At 30.6% G+C, this 23,380-nt stretch overlaps 4 protein-coding genes across 4 annotated transcripts; 2 read left to right on the forward strand and 2 right to left on the reverse strand.

The window, feature by feature from the left end:
* Window positions 1-745: 745 nt before the first annotated feature.
* Window positions 746-1,617, forward strand: LOC124921183 (zinc finger AN1 domain-containing stress-associated protein 12). Its single transcript, XM_047461809.1, has 2 exons — window positions 746-982; window positions 1,051-1,617. Exons 1-2 carry the CDS (start codon window positions 878-880, stop codon window positions 1,519-1,521), a joined length of 576 nt encoding a protein of 191 aa, XP_047317765.1. The 5' UTR covers window positions 746-877; the 3' UTR covers window positions 1,522-1,617.
* A 346-nt stretch (window positions 1,618-1,963) lies between these two features.
* LOC124921452 (ferredoxin-thioredoxin reductase catalytic chain, chloroplastic-like) lies at window positions 1,964-5,812 on the reverse strand. The gene is made up of 6 exons (XM_047462116.1): window positions 5,653-5,812; window positions 5,000-5,112; window positions 4,256-4,305; window positions 4,066-4,137; window positions 3,508-3,568; window positions 1,964-2,038 (listed from the first exon to the last, which is right to left on the reverse strand). Exons 1-6 carry the CDS (start codon window positions 5,765-5,767, stop codon window positions 1,979-1,981), a joined length of 471 nt encoding a protein of 156 aa, XP_047318072.1. The 5' UTR covers window positions 5,768-5,812; the 3' UTR covers window positions 1,964-1,978.
* An 833-nt stretch (window positions 5,813-6,645) lies between these two features.
* Window positions 6,646-8,245, reverse strand: LOC124918704 (protein CREG1). The gene is made up of 6 exons (XM_047458743.1): window positions 8,025-8,245; window positions 7,842-7,877; window positions 7,550-7,751; window positions 7,176-7,254; window positions 6,952-7,069; window positions 6,646-6,869 (listed from the first exon to the last, which is right to left on the reverse strand). The coding sequence occupies exons 1-6, from the start codon at window positions 8,195-8,197 to the stop codon at window positions 6,845-6,847; spliced, it is 633 nt and encodes a 210-aa protein (XP_047314699.1). The 5' UTR covers window positions 8,198-8,245; the 3' UTR covers window positions 6,646-6,844.
* A 1,128-nt stretch (window positions 8,246-9,373) lies between these two features.
* LOC124918703 (zinc transporter 5) lies at window positions 9,374-12,094 on the forward strand. Its single transcript, XM_047458742.1, has one exon. The coding sequence runs from the start codon at window positions 9,460-9,462 to the stop codon at window positions 11,905-11,907; it is 2,448 nt and encodes an 815-aa protein (XP_047314698.1). The 5' UTR covers window positions 9,374-9,459; the 3' UTR covers window positions 11,908-12,094.
* The last annotated feature ends 11,286 nt before the right edge of the window (window positions 12,095-23,380 follow it).

The raw sequence follows: 23,380 nt of genomic DNA on the forward strand, positions 1-23,380 counted from the left end.
TTAATTAATTAATTAATATTTATATATAATATAAAATGAAATATAAGTGGTTAATATATTATAATACGAAAAGAGATGATTTTTTTATATATATATTGTATGATATATATTTAATATAAAAAGAGAAAAAAAATATTAATAATATAATATATAATTGATATTACTATTATATATTGAAAAAATTGAGGTCTATATGAACAAATGGATGAACCTATGCAAATGGATAGGATAGAGTTGCCTTAACCCGAGCCCTACTTATGACAAATTTTCTATTGTTTTTAAGATAAATTATATATACATGATCCTAAGTTTGATATACATAAGTGTATATTTCTTTCAAAGAACTTAACTTAGATTAAAAATATCTGTGTGCCATGCATTTAGTTGAAATGAAATTAATAATAATAGTATAATATTAATGAGTGAGAAGAGTAAGAAAATGAGAAAAGATTTAAATTTTGTAAAATTATATTGATATTTTAGAAATTCAGATCAATTTTATATAAACTTAAAAATAAAAAATATTTTTTTTAAGAGAATAAAATCAATTCTTTAGTATATATATTATTATTATAAACCTAAATAATTTAGTAAAGTAAAATAGTTAATATGAATTTAAAAGATGACTAATTAAAAAAAAACTGCCATCGGATAGAAGGAGAGGGGCCTAGAAACTTCTATTTCTCCTTCCAAATTCAAATTACGCGGAATTCCTTTACGGAGGAGAAGGGGGCTTGGAGGCTTGTCTTAGGCCCCAAGCCAACTCTAAACCTATATATATATATATGAACTATCTTATTCCTTCCAATAAGATTCATAAACAATTCAAAGAAGAAGAAGAAGAAAGAGATCATTAACCTTTTTGAAGAAGAAATCCATGGCAGGTGGAGGAGGAACAGAAGCGTTTCCAGATCTTGGAAAACACTGTCAATTTTGCAAGCAACTCGATTTTCTTCCATTCCACTGCGACTCTTGTCAAAAGGTACAATAATTAACAAATCAATTTGATTATAATTAGATCGATTCTACTAATTCATCAAAATTATGAAGGTCTATTGCTTGGAGCACATACCTCATAAGGCACACGAATGCCAGAAATCTGGAATCAACAGCCGGAAGGTCATCGTCTGCCAAATCTGTTCCAAATCAATCGAAACCACCGGTCACGACGGCGAATATGAGAAGGCGGAGCTCCACAAGCACGAGAGATCCGGCGATTGCGATCCAAAGAAGAAGAAGAAACCAACCTGTCCTGTCAAACGGTGTAGGGAGGCTCTTACCTTCTCCAATTCCAGCGTCTGCAAGAATTGCGGCGTCAAAGTCTGCCTAAATCATCGGTTCCCGGCCGATCATAACTGCATCAGGAATGATAATACCTCCGTCGGCTTGGTCAAGGTCGGTGGTGTTTTCAACAATGGAAGATTTTTTTCTGCCTTTGCGTCCAGGAATGCCAAAGATTGCGCCAAAGAGAAGGATTTAACCGCCGGGCCGTCTCGTACAACCCCCATAAAAGCCCATTGATTCTTGTTAAAAAGAGCCCACCCCTATTTGCGTGTATTATTTATTATTCATCATATAACATTAATTTCAAATTATAATTTGGAGCTTGAATTTTCACCATGCCTCAAACCTTATATATTTACTACAAAGTGCATTTTTTTACAACTCAAAATAATCACAAATGCAAATTATATATATTGAGTCAATCACATTACAAATACTTTATGAATCAAGCATATGTTACACATATACCCATTTCTTTTTCATTAGCCACATATAGCTATAACTAAATAGGCTAATGCACATTATAATTAAACAGATATATAAATGTTTTTCTTTTTGTTTTTTCTGTGACCAGAATTTATTATTCAGCATGACCGATATAAATGGTATATAGTAGTAACCTAAATTTATTTAGTACAAAATAAGTAATGCAATGATTTTGAAACAAGGATTAAATTTGTATCAAACCACAGTTTCAGTCGTTCCGGGCTTCAAATTTTGCTGTAGAATCTTGAATTTCTTCCATGGAAATAGTCTTCATATGAAATAAGAGAGAATAATATAATGGTATTAGTTAGTATCCACCATTCAGTGTTGACATTAGTGTAATGCTATAAGATCTTCATTATCTACCTAGCATGGATAATAAAAGAGAGTAACAGAAAACTATGTGAATCTAAAAACCACCATTTCAACTAGGTCTATATGTTAGGGTAGAGAATTAGAGATTTGATGAGAAGAGAATAAGAAGAATTAAACTGAGACAAACAGAAGACAGACCCCAAGACTAATCTTCCTTAGTTTCAAATCATTTCCTTTATATATAAGTATATAACATTAGTTTTTTTTTTTTGAATAATTGACAAAATCGAATCAAACTTGTAACCGAATCAAACCGAACTTCTTACACTCCAACTTCTAACTATTTACTCAATTTATTTGATTTTGGTGATGATTTTTAACTACAATGAAAGTGAGAGATTCTCGTTTAATGAGAAAAAGTAAAACATTACCAATAAAGTTATTTTCTTATTTGTCGTTACTTTTTCCTTGAACTAGTTTTAATTTAATATTTAACCATTAATATCGACAAATCAACTGAATCGACATTATAGCCAGCCGACAATTGAAGATTTTAGAAAACCGATGACAACAATTTGGAAAAATTTTGGTGGAAAAAGAAACTTATACCTGTCAATTAATTTTTGAATCTATCTCAAACTAAGTTCAGTTTCCAAATTCCAAATGTTCATGTATCATGAATTCAGATACATATGGCTACATGAGACATTTAACAGAACAAACATTTCCAAATGAAGCCTATATTTAACCCTAAATGAAACATAAGCCCTCTTCAAAATTCTTGTAATATAATGACAAAGCCCCTAAAGTATATTATAATAGTAATTATTATCCAAGGTGATAGGAAATATGTTAGTTTGTGAGTATATGTGACCTCTATAACTATAACTCAGCTAATGCAATCTATCAAATGAATTGAATGGAAATACGGATTCTATTGGCCTCTCAATTCTCAAACCATTCACTCATGATTCTCTTCTAGATTTCTATCTTCTCATCTCTCAAATATTCTTGGATAAACCCTTGGGTGTTACACTAACCCCCTAAGCATCGAATATTGCTTTCCCACTAAATGAAGGATATATATATATATATGTTTTCTTTCATTAATTGGAGGATATTAAACATTAAAATATGATAAATTGGTCCCATTTGGCAACACTTACTATTTCTGTTTTCATATATCTATCATATAAACGTTTAGAAACTAAACTTATTTATATACAAATTAAGAAATTTAATTGTGTTTCTTTATCAGGATCTGTGAAAAAATAAAAAATGTTGTCAAATGGGGCCAATTATATTTCGGGATATTAGAGCAAAGATACCCAAAAAAATTAAGTGTGGGATCTTAAGAGAAACTACACCCGTGATCTATTACAAAAGCAATTGAGATAGTGAATCGGATAAGAAAACATTTACCTGTTCATTGCCAGAAAAATCATTTTCAGGTGTGAGGAAAAGCATGCAATGACACTCCTTCCTGCAAATGGAATAATAATCATTCCGCCATATTACTTTTACGCCATACAGGAAAAACCGAATTCAGGATTGTTTCAAATAACTGATCCACATTTCCAGGACTTGAACAAAAGGCTAGAGGTTCGAATGTAACAACTGTATATGATTACTACAATATGGTAGTAGAAATCTCCTGCTCTGATTCTAGATTGAATGAGATGAAAGACCAATAAATAATTATCGTCCAGAATATTATGTATCTAAATCCAGATACAGTAGAGATACATTAAAAAATTGTATTGGTTGTTTCCCATCTGGATGCTGATACAGAAATAAATTAAAAGTGCTTCCAAATGGGGCCTAAGAGCCAACCCTTTATCTTTCCATTTGGAAATCTAGTCTTAATTAACTAGTTCAAATTTTGTAGTATGTTTCCATAGCCACATTTATATGGACAGAAGTATCTTAGGTGACTAAAAAATGTAATGTTGGTTTTGGTGAAGGAAAAACAAATGTTACCTTTCTCTCATAGGAACACATGGACAGTTCCAGAAGCCTTGGGCTACCTCAGCATTTTTATCATCATAATGCCTAAGGTAGGAATAGCCCCTCTTTAGAACAACTATCAAATACTATCAAGACTCAAAACAAAGTGAGGTGTAGCATTATAGATATTTTTTACACAAGCAGTGACACAAGAAATGCTTACCTACAAGGACAAAGTGGAGCACCTAATGTATCCTTGTGTTCAGCTAATCCCTGTTAGCATGGAATTAAGATTTTAGTAACTGTGGAAACTGTGTTAGCCTAGAAAAAACTCAGATCCAAAACAAATATGGCTAAACCATGAATACAAGACAAGTGTACAAGAAAACATTCAAATTGGTCTAAACATTATTGTGTTTGACTTCCAAAAGGTTTTTCCTTATTGCCAAGAATAAAAAATCAGTGGAGCAACAACTGTAGTTCACTGTTCACCTATCAAATGAAGTTCTTTCTCCATTACCCAATATGGGTCATTGATGAAAAACAATCAAGGCAACTTATATTGTCTGTCTTCCAATATATGAATTCAACCATGAATCAGAAATAACTCAGCAGTTTACACAAAATTATTGGCATTTGATAGATAGTCAATGTATGACCCATATTGACCTAAGAAAAGTGAGAAATTGCCAAAGAGAAAACAAAAGTGCAGCACTAGCTTGTTTAATTCAACTACAAAGACCTAATGGAGTATGGGATTTTGAATTGCTTGAAAATGCCAAGTTCTCATCAAGATAGGAAAAACAGAAGGCTTGCATGAAATCGTGGTATATATAGAGAGATCTATAGTAATTAGCTAATATTTGAACAATATGTACATTAAAACTCCCCGCATGAAAGGAATGAAACAAATGCACACACAAAACAAACAATGGAAGATTCCACAAGAGAATTAGAGAAACAGTACCTTGATAACTACAGAAGTAACACCTTTGTCAACACAAAAGTATGAATCAGATTTGCGTGCATACTGTTCAGAGAACTTCCTCATTATTTCAACAGACTTCTCTGATGGTTTTACTGAAACAACAATAGATACATCGTAACATAAGACAAACTATAGTAGCCAATTAGTACATCTAATGTAGCATCTTAGTATAAACAGTGCCAGACAAGTTATGCATTACAATGTCCTAGAACTGCAAAAAGCGATTAATCAGGTGAATAACTGCACCTCTCACACTAATGATGGAATTCTTCAGCACAAATCCTCCTTGACCAAAGGAAATCTTTATGTTCTTAAACTGACATTGATAGATATCATTATTTGCATTTAATTAATCCTGCACCTTCTCTGTTTATCTAGTCAGTTCAAGATGCGTATCTCCTTCCCGTATTAACTCCCATTAATAGAAGCAGAACATTTAAAATCAAATCCAGACAAATTGGAGCATTCTTGTTTAGGATATATTCATTAAAAGAAAGCTAGATCAATAATTCCTCTTTCTATTCTTAAGAATTGAAGTAATATGATGACTGCCAATAGAGAAAAGAAGAAACAAATCCACAGGAAAGACATGGACGACGCATTGGAAATTGAAATGATATTAATCAATGTACCTTTAGCGAAGATGACACAACGGCTGAATCTTGGAAAGGAAGCGCCTCTGATAGGCGACGACGGGAAATGAAGAACGCCATCTCTGTAGGAAGTCGATGCTTGAAGAGTTGTCATGGAGATTCCGCTTCTGAGTTCTAAATCTCACTATTGAATTATGAATAGGTCTTGGCTCTTTATGTATCGTAACTTAGAAAAATAATTCAATATTAAATTATTTTGTTTTTTTATATATATTTATAAAAATAGTTAACACTTTTAAAATATCGTGTTAAATAAATATACTTATTCTTTTATTTTAATATTTATTAAATAAATAATTTAAAATGCCGTTGTTTGTATATGTTAATTTTTATTATAAAATATTTTATAATATTAAAGAAATAATTAAATTATTATTTTAAAAATATATTATTATATGGTTTAAATAATTTATAAATATTTATTATTTTAGTTTATAATATTATTATATAAGAAAAAGTATTTATATTATTTTAAAATATATAATATTGAATAAAATATTAATTAAAATATCTAAATTAAAAAGAATTCAACAAAATTATATTAAAAATATTAAAATATTGAAAAACAAAATATTAAAATTATATTTAATTAAAAAAAATATATTTCATACTTATTTAAAATAATATTAATATGCTAAAATTAGAAAACGTATAAATTAATTTATATTATTAATTTAAAAATAAATTAATGAGATTAAAATTTTATTATTTTTGTAAAAAGTATTATTATGATTTTATAAACTAATAAAATAACATATATATTTAATAAATTTTCAATAAAAAAAAACTCCTTTTCGGTCTTCAAACTCTTAGCATTATAGCCTCCCAAGTTCGAAGGTTTCAAACTCTCTGAATCTTAAAGCAATGTACTAATAAATATATAGAAGATTAATTAACATTAGATTAACAAATTATTTTTTACAAATATATTTTTTTTAAACCAAAGTTTATTAGCACCACCAACCATAGTAATAATTCATAACCTCCAATTCAATATTCCATTAATATCAAAAGAACTTTGGACATGTGCAGAGATAATGTTTTGAGTTTATTCCTCCTGTTCAAACAGGGTTCAAAGATTACATGTATGATTAACAATGTTCATCAATATTTACAAAGAGACATGATACATCACACCTTTGGATCACTTCAAGTCCAACATATGAATGGATTAGGCATCGTATAGACTGTTATTCCTGCATATGCAGATTCATGAGGATTAAACATTAAAACTATAAAAAAAACTTTATGAATTATTAGGAAACAAATAACACTCACTCTTTAGCATGTAGGTATTGGTCCACAGTAACAGGTTTAGGGCCACCATACCAATTAATCATGAATATATCTTCAATTTCTAGTTTGAAGATCTGAAAATTATGACCCTTGGGCCAATCTGCCAAAACACCAACACCAACAACAACAACAACATGAATGGGTCAATTTAAGATGAAAAAGATAACGAAAATCTTCAACTAATCTCATATGACAATTGTTTTTACCCTTCATCTCTTGATGTTTTGTAAACAATGCGGTTTTAGCAAATTCTGCTTCATCATTATTCCCATCAACCACCTTCAACTGAAATACCATAGATGAATACATACAACAACATCAAGAATGATTCACCAGCCCTTGTTTGATGTTTGATTATTTGGGATTTTCTCCTTCAAATCATAAAATTACCCTTTATGTGACAAAAACTTGCAATAAAGTTCATTTGCAACAGACAAGGGATTATCTCATTCATTAATGATTTGTAGAAGAAATGTAGGTGAGACTAAGTAAGGATGGCTAATATATAATCCAGATTCGTTCAATAATACTATTTCATTCATTACTCCAAACAATCCAAATTCAATACTATATAACACACCTTTCCTGTAAGAGTAATTTTAGCACAAGTGGGGTTCTCAGGATCTGCAGTTCCACAAGTTCCAATTGGGAACTCACTGATTGTAAATGAAGCACGGTCATCTTTCAAAGCATTACTAGCAGTTGGGTCAAGTGTTGTCAAGTAAAAATATGGAATCCCATGTCCTTTGTTAGGTAATCCATCACTGAATGAAACCACATTCCTATTTGATGAATTTTCAATAAAATAAAACAGTCAAAACAAAGCCAGCCAGCCACCAACATCTTGATCAAAAGTAATTGACTAAACATACCCAAAAGGTGATCCACCCAAATCACTAGAAATTGTACTGAAACAGAAAGAATAAGAGAATCAACATAACAATAGTTCTATAACAAAGGATTGATATGAAGTTTTTCCTTTGTGAAATCATCCAATTAGCTTTGAATCTAAATCGGAAACATAATACAAATGGAATTGAGAAAGAAGAGAGTACTTGAGGACGCCCCAGGAGCTCTGAGAGACAAGCCAGCGGGCAAAATGAACAGAATCGGTAGGTTGGGGTTTGTAGATAGAGAGTAATCGGCCTTGAACACCACGATCAAAGGAAAACGAGAAAGATAAGAATAAAGAAAGAAGAAAACAATTCACCAATCCTTTGGTTTCCATAAAGCTTTGTTTCTTTATCTCTCTTTGAAGAAGAACAAGGGATCAGGACAACACAAGATAGGATTTCGACTATTGTCGCGGCACTCTCTCTATGTACTTAATTTTGAAAAAGAAAATGGTAGGTTAATTCAATAGGATATTCGGTTTTGGGTATAATTTTTTTTACTAAGAATATAATTAATTTTACTTTTGACAGGGATATTAGATTAAAGAATATTTGGATTGGGGAGTGGTTAGTCCGTTTATAAATTTAAAATGTTTATATTAAAAAAATAAAAAAATAAATTGATTAAAAAATTTGAACATGTAATCTAAGAGTTTGTGGATTGATTTTTTTAAATAATTTAAAAAAAGAGAAAAAATAATGATAATTAATAATTTTGAGGAGATGGTAATTGTTTTTGGTAAATTTTTAAAAAAATATTAATTTATATAAATAAAATAAAAATAATAATTTAAAATATAAGGTATTTTAATATTTTGGTTAATGACTTAAACGAGAGACCGAAAAGATATTTGATTTTGTTTTGGATTATTAAAATATAATTTTAACAATTTTAATTTATATATATATATATATGAGAGTAATAGATATTTGAGTGGACAGTGATTAATCCGTCCATAAATTTAAAATAGTTAAATTAAAAAAATTAAATTAAAATTTTAATACATAATTTTCAAACTTGTAATATTATAATCAAATATACTAATAAAACTCTATATTTTAAATTTAACATAATGGATAAAAATATTTTATTTTAAAAAAAAAATAACTTAAACATTTTAATTAACTAAATTAATAATATTTTTAATTCATTTATATAATTTTAAATATAATAATAAACTAATCAAATAATCTTTCAAAAAAATCCAACAAAATTTCAAATATAACCCAACATCAAACAATCCAAAATTTTACCGTTTCTCTTGTTCAACGGTTCTATATGTGTCTCGAATCTCTCGATTGGGCCTATTTGGGCCGTACAAACATCCGGCCCGGTGAACCGACCCAATATTGATAAAGTTGAAGCAATAATTTATCCTACACTACAAGTTGGGAGGGCACATTTGATATTGTTTCCCTTAATCTAAACGTATTAGAAGGGCACAAAGAGTCAAGTCGACGGGTCTTCCAATCCTGAACCGGAGAAGGGTTTACCGGTTTAATATATTTTAACTTCACTAGTAAATTCGAATCGAGTCAGTCCAGTTCAGTTCTTCTCTCTCTTCCAAATCCTTCAAGGTCGTGATTCAAGTCATCCATGGCCGATCACCACCATCACCACCACCACAATCACCGCCCCAATCGTATCTCAGTTCCTCCACGCGCCGCCTCTACCGCCGCCGTGACGACGACTCCATCAACTGCAAGATCATATCCCCAATTCTCTTACCCTGCATCAACTCCAACCCCAACTCCTTCAAAACATCGTCTCTCTTCTCTTTCCTTTTCCTCCGTCAATAGATCATCATCGACAAGAAGAACAACATCCTTCTCTTTCCTTTTCCTCCTCCTATTCTCCCTCCGTTCCCTCTATTCTCTCCTTCCTTTCCTCCAATCTTCTCCTTCTTCTTTCTCAATCTTCCCTTTCTCCTTCCTTGTTTCTCTCCTATCTTTCCTCTTAACTCTAATCTTCTCTTTTTTCATCCCATCATCATCTTCCAAGGATCATCATTTCTTACAAAAACAATCTTCAATCAATCAATCTCAATGGAAACTTCTCATTTCCAAATCCATCCTGCTCGCTATCGTTTTTCTCCTCAGATTCCAAGCTCTTAGGTATTGCGGCACGGCCGCCATGATTCTCGCGGAGTTATCTGGAAATGCTGCCGCTCGCTTCATGGCCCAGAGCAGGAAACAGAGCCGAGATCAAATTAGATCGTTAAAGGTTGGTGGGTTTTTCGCTCTCTTTATTGGGTTATCTATGCTTTCAATTAGTTGGGATCGAATCGAATGCTTCCCATTTTCGTATGTCAATATCAACAAGATTGGATTCTCGCTGATTCCCAATAACAACTGTTTGAGATTTTGGGCAATGCTACTCCCATTCCTATCTGGATTCTTAGGCTGCTATGAAAGTATTTCAATTAATTGGACTAGGGAATTGGGAATGAAACGGGTTCGGCTAATCACTCTATGTCTGACTACAGTTTTGCTTTTCATTCCTGCTGTTATAAGTATGTTTGTATTTGAAGCAGATGGAGAGAGTATTTCCATTAGAAACCTCGGTTGGCCTTTAGCTAATACTGTAATTTTTGGTGTGTTATTGAGTGAGAGTTGCAATGAAGAGAAGTTGACATCTTCAAAGGGTTTCTTCCATAGAGAGTTTCTAATTACTTTTCTATGCACTCTTCTACTTGAGCTCTTCTACTTCCCTGAACTCTCACTTTTTGGATTATTAATCTCCGGGTTCCTCCTCTGGAACGCAGTTCGTCAACTAGATTCTGTTTATCGTGTTGAATTGGGTTTCGAGAACACTGAATCATTTCACTCTTCCATTATGAAACCAATCCGTCACATATTGAGCGAGAGAAAATCGCGAAAGATTGCTCTTTTCCTACTCATCAATACAGCATACATGGTTGTAGAATTTGTAGCTGGATTCATGAGCAATAGCCTAGGTTTGATAACAGATGCTTGTCATATGCTTTTTGATTGTTTAGCTCTCGCGATCGGTTTGTATGCTTCTTATATCTCCCGATTGCCAGCCAACAGTCAGTTCAACTTCGGTCGTGGCAGATTCGAGGTTTTGTCTGGTTATACGAATGCTGTTTTCTTAGTACTTGTTGGAGCTCTCATTGTGTTGGAATCAATTGAGAGGATTCTTGACCCTCAAGAAATCTCGACTAATAGTTTGTTGACCGTTTCTATTGGTGGCCTTCTTGTTAATATTATTGGTTTGATCTTCTTTCACGAAGAACATCATCATGCCCATGGTGGCGTCGGTTCCTGCTCCCATTCTCATTCTGAACAAACACACCTCGATTCCAATCATCACAATCACAATGAAAAAGACAATCACCAGCATCAGCCACATGATCACGACCATCATCATGACGATCACCATCATCATCCGCAAGATCACGACCATCATCATGACGATAACAATCATCAACATGATCACCATCACCATCATGACGATCACAAGCATGATCACAAGCATGATCACGACCATCATCATGATCATGACCATCATCATGATTGTGGAAAACATAAAGTGGTTGAAGAAAAAAAACCGAAAAGGAGGAAGAACGAGCATAAGCACATTGACCACAACATGGAAGGTATATTCTTGCACGTTTTAGCAGATACAATGGGAAGTGTGGGCGTGGTAATCTCGACACTCTTGATAAAGTACAAAGGATGGATGGTGGCAGACCCTGCCTGTTCAATTTTCATATCGGTGCTGATTATATCTTCTGTGATTCCACTATTAAGAAACTCAGCTGAAATTCTGCTTCAAAGAGTGCCTAGAGGACAAGAGCAGGATTTGGAAGATGCTGTAAATGAGGTTATGAAGATAAAAGGCGGTATATGCAGCGTTAAAAAGCTTCATGTATGGAGTTTTACTAATACAGACATTGTTACCACCCTTCAACTGTCTGTTAACGGGGATGTGGACAAGGCTGATGTAAAGGCGGAAGTTTTGGATGTATTAGGTCAGGCCGGGTTGAAGGATGTAACATTGCAGTTGGAATGTGCTCGATAGATTTCGGATTTTTTTTTCCTTTCTTTTTCAGTTATTGAGATGAGTATTGGTTGAATAGGAGATGAGGATGCTACTACACCTGTAAACATGTGGTTGATGACTTGTTTCTTAAGGATGAAGTAGACATATGAGTGTTATAGAAAGTATCATTTAATGGAATTTAGCTTATTTATTATGGTTATGGTTACTTATAGGATGTGAATTTAAATATGGTCTAATGATCTCTCGTTGAGGATGATACATATTCATCATAAATAATAATAATATATATATTTTTATAATATTTTACTATTTTATATATCAATTTATATGCTACTTTGCAAGAATAATGTCGGGTCAAATGTTTTATAATGAGAACTTTGAGTTCTATGCAGGGATATCGGGCCTTGACACTAAGGATGACAATTTGAAATTGCCCCGTTTGGGATGGTTTTTCCCCGAAACCGAACGAGGATGGGGCGGGGATGGTATTTGTGTCCCCCGCCCCGCCCCGCCCCGATTTCACCCCGTTTTCATCCCGATTCAGCCCCGAATACTATAAACATAATTAAATATATTAAATCACCAATATATTTACTTATTTACTCTATTTTATAAGAGTATTAAAATTATTTTTTTATAATAATATAAAATTTTAATATATTACAATATATATTATATTAAAAAATTGGTTTATATAATTTTATTGTATAATATTTATTTAATTTTTTAAATAAAAAATTATTAACAGTGCCCCGCGGGATTCCCCGAAACCGAAAAAAATCGAACGGGACGGGGATGGTATTAAAAAAATCCCCGAAATTGAAACGGTGCGGGAATGGTAATTACATTCCCCGCCCCGAACCGCCCCATTGCCATCCCTACTTGACACATGTGATTGAGATCTTGACTTGAAGATTTTTTTTACCATTTTTATATAGTACCTATTTAAATAAATAAAATTTATTATTTATCACTTTTATATATATATATATATATATATATATATATATATATATATATATATATATATATATATATATATATATATATATATATATATATATATATATTTATGATTTTATTTGTATTAATTATTTTATAATATATATAATTATTTTATATATACAACAACCTATTTAAATAATAAAAATTATTAATTCTCATCTTTTTATTTATAATATAAATAATAAATAAAATTTATAATTTAAAATTTATTTAAAACAATATTAAAAAATCAATATTATATTAATAGTATAATAATAATTCATATATATATATATATAATAAATCTAAGTGAAAAAATTAATAAATTATAAAAATAGAAATTAAATTTAAATATATTAAAATAATAAATATTTATTAAATATTTTAAAATTACAAATATTATATAAAGAAATGATTGGAAGGAAAATTTGAGAGAATTTTGAAAAATTAACAAATTTAAATTTTTTTTTCTCTTCTCTCTTCTTACCTTTTATTTTTATTTTTTAATAAAATGATGTGGTGACAAGTTATTTCTTTCTAAATTCTCTCATTAGTCATATAAATTATATATGTATACACAAAATTATAAATATAAATCAACAATCTTAATTGTTCTAGTGATTGAATTGTTATGTTCATTTATTGAAATGAGAAGATGATTGAATATGAAATTATATATATTCATGGTTAATTAAAATATGTGATGAATTTGTGGGTGAGTAAATTACATTCACGATTAGAGATCGGTTGTGATGGATTGTTAAAATATGTGATGAAATTAATGGTTGGGTAAATGACATTCACGGTATGGAACGATGGTTTGGAGTTTGTTAATTTGACCGAAGTAAAAATGTAAGGTTACGAGATTAGAGGTCAATTGATGTGGATAAAAATATAGAATGAAATGATTGGTTAGTCGAAGTGAGTATATACCACACAATGAAAGTTCGATTGGGGATTGGTGAGCCAAAGTGAAGGTAAAAGAAATTAGTAATTTACTAAAGTAAAAGTTTAAGGTCACAGTATGCGAGGTCCGATTAAGGTGAATAAATGTGGAATGAGATGACTGACCATTCAAAGTTAGGATAAGTAAGTCGGATTGTTTATCGTAAAATATGTGAGGAGATTAATTATTTGACCGAAATAAAAGTATAGTTTCGAGATGAGAGGTTAATTGAGGATTGATGGGTTAAAGTGAGGGTAAAAGAGATTGATAATGTTAGAGATGATTGATTTGACCAAAATAAAAACGCGTAAGGTCACAGTATGAAAGGTTGATTATGGTGCGGATAAATGTGGAATGAAATGGTTAGTTAGCCGAAACAAAGATAAAAAAGTCAGGTTGTATATTGTAAAATATGTGAGAAGATGGTCTCGAGATTAAGTGGTCAGCTGAGGATTGTTGACCAAAGTGAGAGTAAAAGAGATTGGTAATATTGTATATATTTGATTTGACCGAAGTGAAAGTGTAAGGTAATAGATTAGAGGTCGATTATTAGGGTGGATAAAAATATGGAATGAGATGGATGGTTAACCGAAGTGAGGATAAGAATGTCGGGTTGTATATTATAAAATATGCGAGAAGATAAGTTGTTTGATGAAGTGAAAGTAAGGTATTCGAGAGATGAGAGGTTGATTGTCGATAAATGTAAGAAGATGTGTTGTTTGATGAAGTGAAAGTAAGGTCATATTAAGAGAAGTTGATTAAGGTGTGGATAAATATGGAATGAGAGAGTTAGTTAGTCGAAGTGATGATAAAAAAGTTAGGTTGTATATTGTAAAATATGTGAGGAGATGGTCACGAGATAAGAGGTCGGTTGGAGATTGGTGACCAAAGTGAGAGTAAAGAGATTGGTAATGTTAGATATGGTTGATATGACCAAAGTGAAAGTATAAGGTCACAGATGAGAGGTCGATTATTGGGGTGGATAAATGTGGAATGATATGGATGGTTAGTCAAAGTAAGGATAAGAATGTCGAGTTGTACATTATAAAATATGTGAGAAGATTGATTATTTAATGAAGTAAAGTAAGATCTTCGAGAGATGAGAGGTCAATTGTGATCGGTGGATAAATGTGCAATGAAATGATTTTTGATTAGTCGAACTGAGATTAGGGTAAATATACGAGAGGTCGATTGGGAAAATTTGATATTGGTGGTTAAAATATGCGACAAAATTAGTTGTTTGACCGAAGTGAAAGTTAAGGTCACGAGATGAGAAGTCCAATTTGAATTGATAGATAAATGTGAAATGAGATAGTTGGCCAGTTGAAATGATTTAAGGTCACGATATGAGAGTTTGATTGAGCATTGGTGGACTAAAGTGAGGGTGAAAAAGAGATTGGTAATGTTTGAGATTTTTGATTTGATCAAAGTAAAAGTGTAAGGTTGCGAGATGAGATGTTCATTGTGAAAAATATACATGATGAGATATATGAGAAGATGAGATGTTTTACCAAAATGAATAAATTGTAAAATGAGAGTGTTCTATTTTTTATTCTAATATATTATTCGTGATTTATTAAAAATTTTAATCATTGAATACATATTTTAAAATTATTATATATTTTTATTAAATTTATTTTGTTTATATTTTTATCCGTATGAATAGTACGAAAAATTTTCAATTTATATAAAATGATGTTTTAATATAATATATATTATATATTGAAATTTAATATATTATAAATAAAAAATAAACTCTAGAGAAGTTGAATTTTTTTCTTGGGTCCTCTTATGAATGTATAAAAGGTTGTTTTGTTTCTCTTTCCATTACTCATATTTTAATTGGTGATGCGTTTTGTTTCGTAGGACATCCTCTTTAGTCGAATTGATTTTTTGTCACGAATTTTTGTAATTCGAATAAATTCTCACAATCATTGGTGGATCGTTTGTTGCTTATATCCTCCATTTGTGTTGATAATCATTTCTCGAGTTCGCCATTTTTAACAGTAAATTATACGAGATAATCGAATTTAAAGTTATTTTTCATATTTTTAATAAAGAGTTACTAGATTTGATAAGCTCTCTAACATGTATTCTCTCATATTTTGTATGGATTTCTCACTATTTTGTCATATATGTAGATGGTTCGTCATAATTTGCAAGACTTTTCCCGGCGTTGTTTATCAATCTTCGACTAATGATAATTTTAATTGTCACTCATAATATTTGGTTAAGATCCTTCCAACAACGTTTCATTGGTTCGTCCAATTTGCTCTACTTCAACACTAATCGTTCATAAACTCAAACAGTTCATTTTGGGGTGACTCAATAAAATTGCATGATCGTTTATTTTTATAAATTATTCATACAATTTGATATTTAGATCATCCATTATTTATTTTGATTTTAAAAATGTTATTTTGTATTATTTACTAATTAATATTTTATAAGAAACTTCCAATTGAATTTAATGAGAATAATTATTTAAAATAAATAAGGAAATAAATTTAAAACTCTTATAAAATATAAACAATAAAAAAATAATGGTGTTGTTATATATTTAAGTGTGTTTATTAATATGGGGTGTTTATTATTATCATTGTCTCATCCCCGATCAACTATCAGAAAAAACCGTCTCAAACTGGATAATTCGGATAAAAAATTGCAAAATAAATTATAATTATCAACTTTATTGTTAGAGATGACAATGGGTACCCTACCCATTGGGTAGTGAAGTATTCATCCTCAAACCCGATTTTCATTTACTACCTGATTCCGACCTAGACATGTATATTGAATATGAAAGGTGATGAGAGGAAAATATATTTTGTTATTAAAAAAACGTTGAAGAGATAAATAATTTTTTTGGAAATATAAAAAAAAATAATGTTGGAATGAAGTGTAAATATGAACAAAATATTTATGATGATATTTGTATTGATTATGTATTTGAAAGGTCACATTAAATTTTAATAAAAAAACTAATATTTAATTAGTCGGGTATCGGGTTTGAGTTTCGCACACTCCCATCCCGACTCCGTATCCGATCGGGTACCTTCTCTCATACCCCACGCACGATCTCGTACCCGATTTAAATTACCCAAACCTGACTATCGGGTACCCACAAATGTCGAGCATACGCGTACCCATTGTCATCCTACTTATTCTTATGTTTAATACTCTAATTCTTTGGTGCAATAATATTGAACTTGCAAACCTCGTTTTAAAAAAAACTTAATAAAATTAATTTTTTCTAGAAAGATAGTGAATAAATCCCTTTACTACAATTTTTCTTTAATGTCAATGTGATTATGGTTTTCCCCCCAAAATATATTGTTTTTTGGGGTTTGAATGTATTATTATGCTGTCAATGTCTTGGAACATATTAGGCCTCAGATAGATATATGAGTCGGCATATGCACCACTAGACGACTAATACCCAACAATTTGTACCTAAATTTTTCCAGTCTTTTCAATTTACTCTATTCAATATTCTTATTATTTATCGTTTTGCACTGCTGCTATAAGGTTTGTCAATATCATTGAATTGAATGATAACATAATTATTTGTGTTAGGTTGTGCAATCACATTATTGTATTTGCTTAGGTGATATTATCAAATGGTGTGATTTTGCAGTTATTTATTATATATATATATATATATATATATATATATATATATATAATAAATAAAATAGAGCTTATAAAGAATTTGAAGAGGGACCATGTTTGTTTAAGACATATAGAAATGCCTATCAACCAATTATAATACTTAACTTTAATTTAAAGTTCCACAATGTCCAACGTGCCTAAACAGTGGCCAAATAGGACTAAACAGGAACACAAAATTAAAGTACCATTTTATAAAAGGGATCGGCACTTCATATCCATCCTTGATATCCTTGATAAGCTTTAATTATTTATTAATTACTCTTTTTTAAGGTAGGGTAGTTAACCGACATGATCAACACCTAACGAGATTAGCCTATTAGGCTTAACATTAAAGCATAAAATTAAATACGTAGAAAGAATAGAAACGTACCCGGAACTGAAGGCTAAGCACAATGGCGTTCACACTTTTATTGATCAAACTTGAAATATATTACAAGAGAGTGAGAGTGATATATCGAGAGTACAATAGAGAGAGAGAGTACAATAGAGACTTCAGGGGTCGTTTTTTCCTCCCCTACCAACCAAACATGAACAACTATTTAAAGGAAAACATTTTACAAAAGTTAAAAAATTGAACAATGACTCCCGGGATTCCCGAGATAAGTTTTTCCCGCAAATTACAGATCTTGTCTCCTTCTTCTGCAAACAGTGCCTCCCGAGATTCCCGGGATAAGTTTTTCCGCACATTATGGATCTTGTTTCCTCTTTAAATCTTAAACTAGCTGGATGATGATGATCCAACGTCTTTCCTTGAAATTTTTTCAACCAAAGTGTCTTTGATTGCTTTGAAAATATCTTCAATTCTGACATCACTTTGAGCGTCTTGTAAATAATCAGATGCCATAGTTGAATATGATTTGTTTGATTTATTATCATCTTCAAATTTGAACATAAAGTCTTTCTTCATTTATTCAATGTATGCAAATATCATCTGCCCTTTTGATAAGTTTTCTGACCTCATTCAGAATTTTTAGGATATATAATCAAAAGGGGACGGCGCTTCAGCTACTTGTCGTTTTTATTCATAAATGCTTATTTGCTGGTGTAAGAGGTCCATTATCTCTTTCCCAAATCGCTCATGCGTTTCCTGATCTATTCTCATCATTTTATCCCAAAATTTATTTATAATGGGATGTGTTAGAATATATAAGATAATATATAATATAAGATATTATCACAATATTATAAATTGTGATAATATCATTAGTATATTATATTATATCAATATTATATTATATTATATTATATTATTAGTTTCCTTATAAGATCAATGTAATGTCTATATAATAGACATAACTTATGTAATTCAATATATAACATTCAATACAATTTCTCTTTATTCTAACATTGTATCAGAGCCTTATTATCGTTCTTGAGTCAATTAAGTGATAGTCTTCCGCTGCCTCCATCAATGGTTACTTTAGCCATGGATGGAGGGCTCTAATAATTTTTATTAATTATTATTACTATCTCTTAATAATATTTTCTTCTTTCAAATAATTATGTTGATATTCTTATTTTTTTCGACAATCATATTCTTTGAGTTTGTTTTCAGTTGTTGCTTTATCCCAGTAGTTAATGCCATATTTTTTGGTGTTAATCCAATCATATGTGTTCCTTTACTGGTTATTTAGTCAACACACTGTCATTCTCTTGTTAGAATAAGTTTTAGAGGTGTTGTTTCACTCCAACATTATATTCCCATGGGATTCTACATACCTTCTTCGATGATTTTCTTTAATACAACACACTGCCATCCCGTCGTTGGATGGATTTCGAGACTCGCGAATAACTTCGGAGTTCATTCGGTTGTTGTTTCACCCCCAACATTCTATTCCCATGGGATTCTACCTCTTCGTTGGTTTGTCCGTTAACACACTGTCATCCTTTAATTGGATGGAGCTCACGAGTTTTTGAAGTTTGAAGAATACAACATCAACATTTCATCATCTCGTCTTCAACCTCAAGTTGATTAAGCGTTTTCCATCTTGAGTTTGAGGAGGGATGTTAGAATATAAGATAATATATAATGTAAGATATTATCACAATATTATAAATTATGATAATATCATTAGTATATTATATTATATTATATTATATTATTAGTTTCCTTATAAGCTCAATGTAATGTCTATATAATAGACATAACTTATGTAATTCAATATATAACATTCAATATAATTTCTCTTTATTCTAACAGGATGATCTAAATAGACAGGGAATGCCTATTTTGGTATAACCAAATTCAAGTATCCATTTCCAAATCCAGAGAATGGAAAATTCTGTAAAAAAGAAACATGAAGTTATTCCTTCAATATATAAATTAGCTTCTTGTTTTTTCAGAAGCTGGGGGATACCTCACTCCATTTATCAAATAATACATTGATTTCTTCTGGTAAAACCTTTGGGCTAGGATCAAAGCAGTAAAACCAGTTTATGAAACAGTGAGGGATGTCTCCTCTATAGACATTCGTGCATACATTGATGAACCAGGAATGTTTATATATATTATTCTCATAATTTAGTGCCTTAGTGAAGGCATCACAGTAGTCCCAATAATTAAATTTGATTGTCGTTGTTTTATTAAACGACAATTCTCTTTCTTTCATTGGGGATATTCCCCAATCTTCTAAAGAAATTGTCTTTTTTATTATCATTTTACTGAAATTATAAATTTCTTTATTTGTGCCAGAGAAATGTGATATTTCACATGATCCACTTAGAATAAGTATTTGTTCGTAAAACTTTCGGGACTTATAAGTCCTCGATGGTGTGGATGTATTATCCAAATACCTTTACATTATTGTCCATGACTCACTTTTCCATTTGAGGTCTTTTTCTTTTAGGAGAAATATAATTTCTTTATATTCATTTCTCATAAATCCAATATTATTAGATTCTGATTCATCATCTCCTAGTATTCTGGCGTACGTTTGATTGTCCGTACTTTGGGAGAGATCCATTGCTACCAGCTTTTGTTTTCCATACTAAGATATGATCTTTGGTGTTCTGCCCCGACCTTTTCCTCTGATAGAGGAGGATTCCCTTCCTCTATTAGAGAAAGATTCATAACCCCTTTTGCTCATTCTTGTAAATTTAAAAATTCACGGGTCAAGAAATTAGGAAGATTATTATCTATCCCTTTTTATATGTTATTTCAAAGTCAAATGGAGCTAAATGAGCTTGCAATCTGGCGAACATTTGTTTTGATACATCATGTTTAAAGTCTTTTTGGAACTTAAATTTAGCTGCATTGCAGTCTGTTCGTATAATAAATTTTTGATTATATAAATCATCTTGGAATTTTAAAACACATTTGACTATGGCAAAAATTTCTTTGGCGTCAGTCTCAATTACCTTTTCCCAATTTGGGTTACTTATCATTAAACAAGGAAGTACTTTTACTTTATTTTTAATTCTTTTAATTGCATCTGTATGATGGTTTGACCATGGCTTTGAGTTTTTCTTTAGCCTTTCATATAAGATTGATGTATCTTCTGTTAGATTTTTATAGTATGAAGCCACATAATTGAGACTGCCTAAAAATCTTTGTAACTGTGTTTTATCAGTGATTATATTCAGGAATTTTTCTGCAAATTCTATGTTTCTATTAATAGGAGTAATATTTCCCTTTTCAATTATATGACCTAAAAACCTTATTCTTGTTTTGAAAAGATCCATTTTTGGTTTAGAAATTACTAATCCATTTTGAGTTACTATTGTTTTGAACATATTTAAATGTTTAAAATGAGTTTCAATTGTTTTTGAATAGACTAATATATCATCAATGTAAACAATTATAAATGTGCTATAAGGATTGAAGATATTATTCATAATTTTTTGAAATTCGGATGGAGCATTTTTTAATCCAAATGGCATCACATTCCATTCATAATGTCCTATAGGGACATTGAATTCTATTTTATATCTGTTAGATTTTTCAATCTGAATTTGTTAATATCCTGATTTCAAGTCAAACTTTGAGAATATTAAACTATCATATAACCTATCTAATAGATCATTTTTTATTAGGAATTGGTTGCCTAATCCATTTTAATACCTTGTTGAGGGGTTTGTAGTTTATTACTAACCTTGGTATGCCTCTTTCGATTTCTAAATGTTTATTTATATAGAAAGTTGTACATGACTAGGGAGATTGTGATGGACTTATTAACCCCTTCTGTAATAGAGTATCTATCTCCTTTTTGCATAATTCTAGATATTCTGAATTCATTTGGCAAGGTCTTGCCTTTGTAGGAATATTCTTTTCACTAAAAGATTCCTCATAGCGTAGTGAAACTATATGTTTCTTTCTATCCCAGAATGCATTAGGATGTTCATTACAAATATCTATTGAAAGTTGGTCTTTTAGTAGAGCTATTTTTTCTTGTAATTTAGGATTTTCTAGTTGTTCATCTATTGTTATAAGACTATTTCTTGTTTTAGAAAGTATGTTTGATCTTGTTTTGCTTTGATATTATCATATATACTATGTAACATTTTAGTAAGTAGCTCCACAATAAATTCTAGAAAAATATCATGTTTTTGAAAAGTTCCTGTAATACCTTTATTATCAATCATCTTAATCGGGTAAATGATGTTTAAAAATGGGGTTCCAAATATGACCTGATTTGATATATCTTTAGCAAGTATAAAACTTTGAAGAATGCGCTTATTATCAGTACATATATAGGTTTTTGGAAGCTTATATTGGATTTTAAGTTTATCTCCACCTGCATGCCACAGGGTATGGCTTGTTTTATAAAAATACCTAGTGGGGATTAGTCCTTCTTGAATAACATTTAAATCTGCTCCGCTATCAACAAGGGCAATAAATGACCTTGTATAATGATTATCTATTAGGAGAGATATTCTTATGTGCCATTTTTTGGATTTAACCATTTTATTGTGGATAAAAAAAAATTTGAGAAAATATTTTCTTCAATTTATGTTTAGTTGTCATTATATTGATTATTTTTGTGAGGTTTATCCTCAAGCTTAGTTATTCTGGATTCTTGTATAATATTCTTCCTTTTTAATATCTTAATTTCTTATTTTAAATTATTAATTTCCTTGTAAATATTTTTGAGAGTTGTATTCGCCTCTTTGTTTTGAACTTTGTGTCTAAGTTGGTTCATTACTTCACTCATAGTGTAAGATTTATTATAATTTAATCTCTTTTCTTCTACCTCTTCATCTTTAGAGGATGAAGTTCCTTCTTCAGAATTGAATTAATCTATGATCTGCATTCTTAATTATGGGTCTTTAATGGCTTTTAATAGTTCAACAGCATGATTTGATGTTAAAACATTAACTTTCATATCTGAGAATTGAGATATGATTCTATATAATTCTGATTTGTCAATATTTTGATTTCGATCTAGGTTATTTGTTTCTTTTTTAGGACAATTTAATCATGATCGGCAAGGCTCACATTCGGAGTCTTCTGAGCTTAATTCAGAAATGTTTTCATTATTTAGATCATCTATTTTAGAATTACTAATTATTGAATTTGAATCAGATTCTTCAGATTCTGAGTTTTATAAAGTTTGGATTATTAATCTTTTTGTGTCTTCTGGGATTTTAAGATTATTAATTTTTTTCTTTGCCTAACATTATTTTGATGTGTGTCCAAATTTTCCACAGTTGTGGCATTTCCTATTATTTTTGAAATTTTTTGACTTGTTTTTAGATTTTTCTTCCCTCCTCTCATTTTTCATGTCTGAGTATTTTTGAGATGGTTTTCTATATTTGTGAAACTTGTTATATTTTACCCTTCTCTCCTTTCTAGATGTTGGACTATCTATACCAAATTGTTGGCAGAATTGACCTAATTGTTGTCTTTCGTTTTGACTCTGTCTTTTAATTTGTTGGTTTAACTTTATTTCA

The sequence above is a fragment of the Impatiens glandulifera genome, chromosome 1 (genome assembly GCF_907164915.1).
Source record: "Impatiens glandulifera chromosome 1, dImpGla2.1, whole genome shotgun sequence".
Taxonomy (NCBI): domain Eukaryota; kingdom Viridiplantae; phylum Streptophyta; class Magnoliopsida; order Ericales; family Balsaminaceae; genus Impatiens; species Impatiens glandulifera.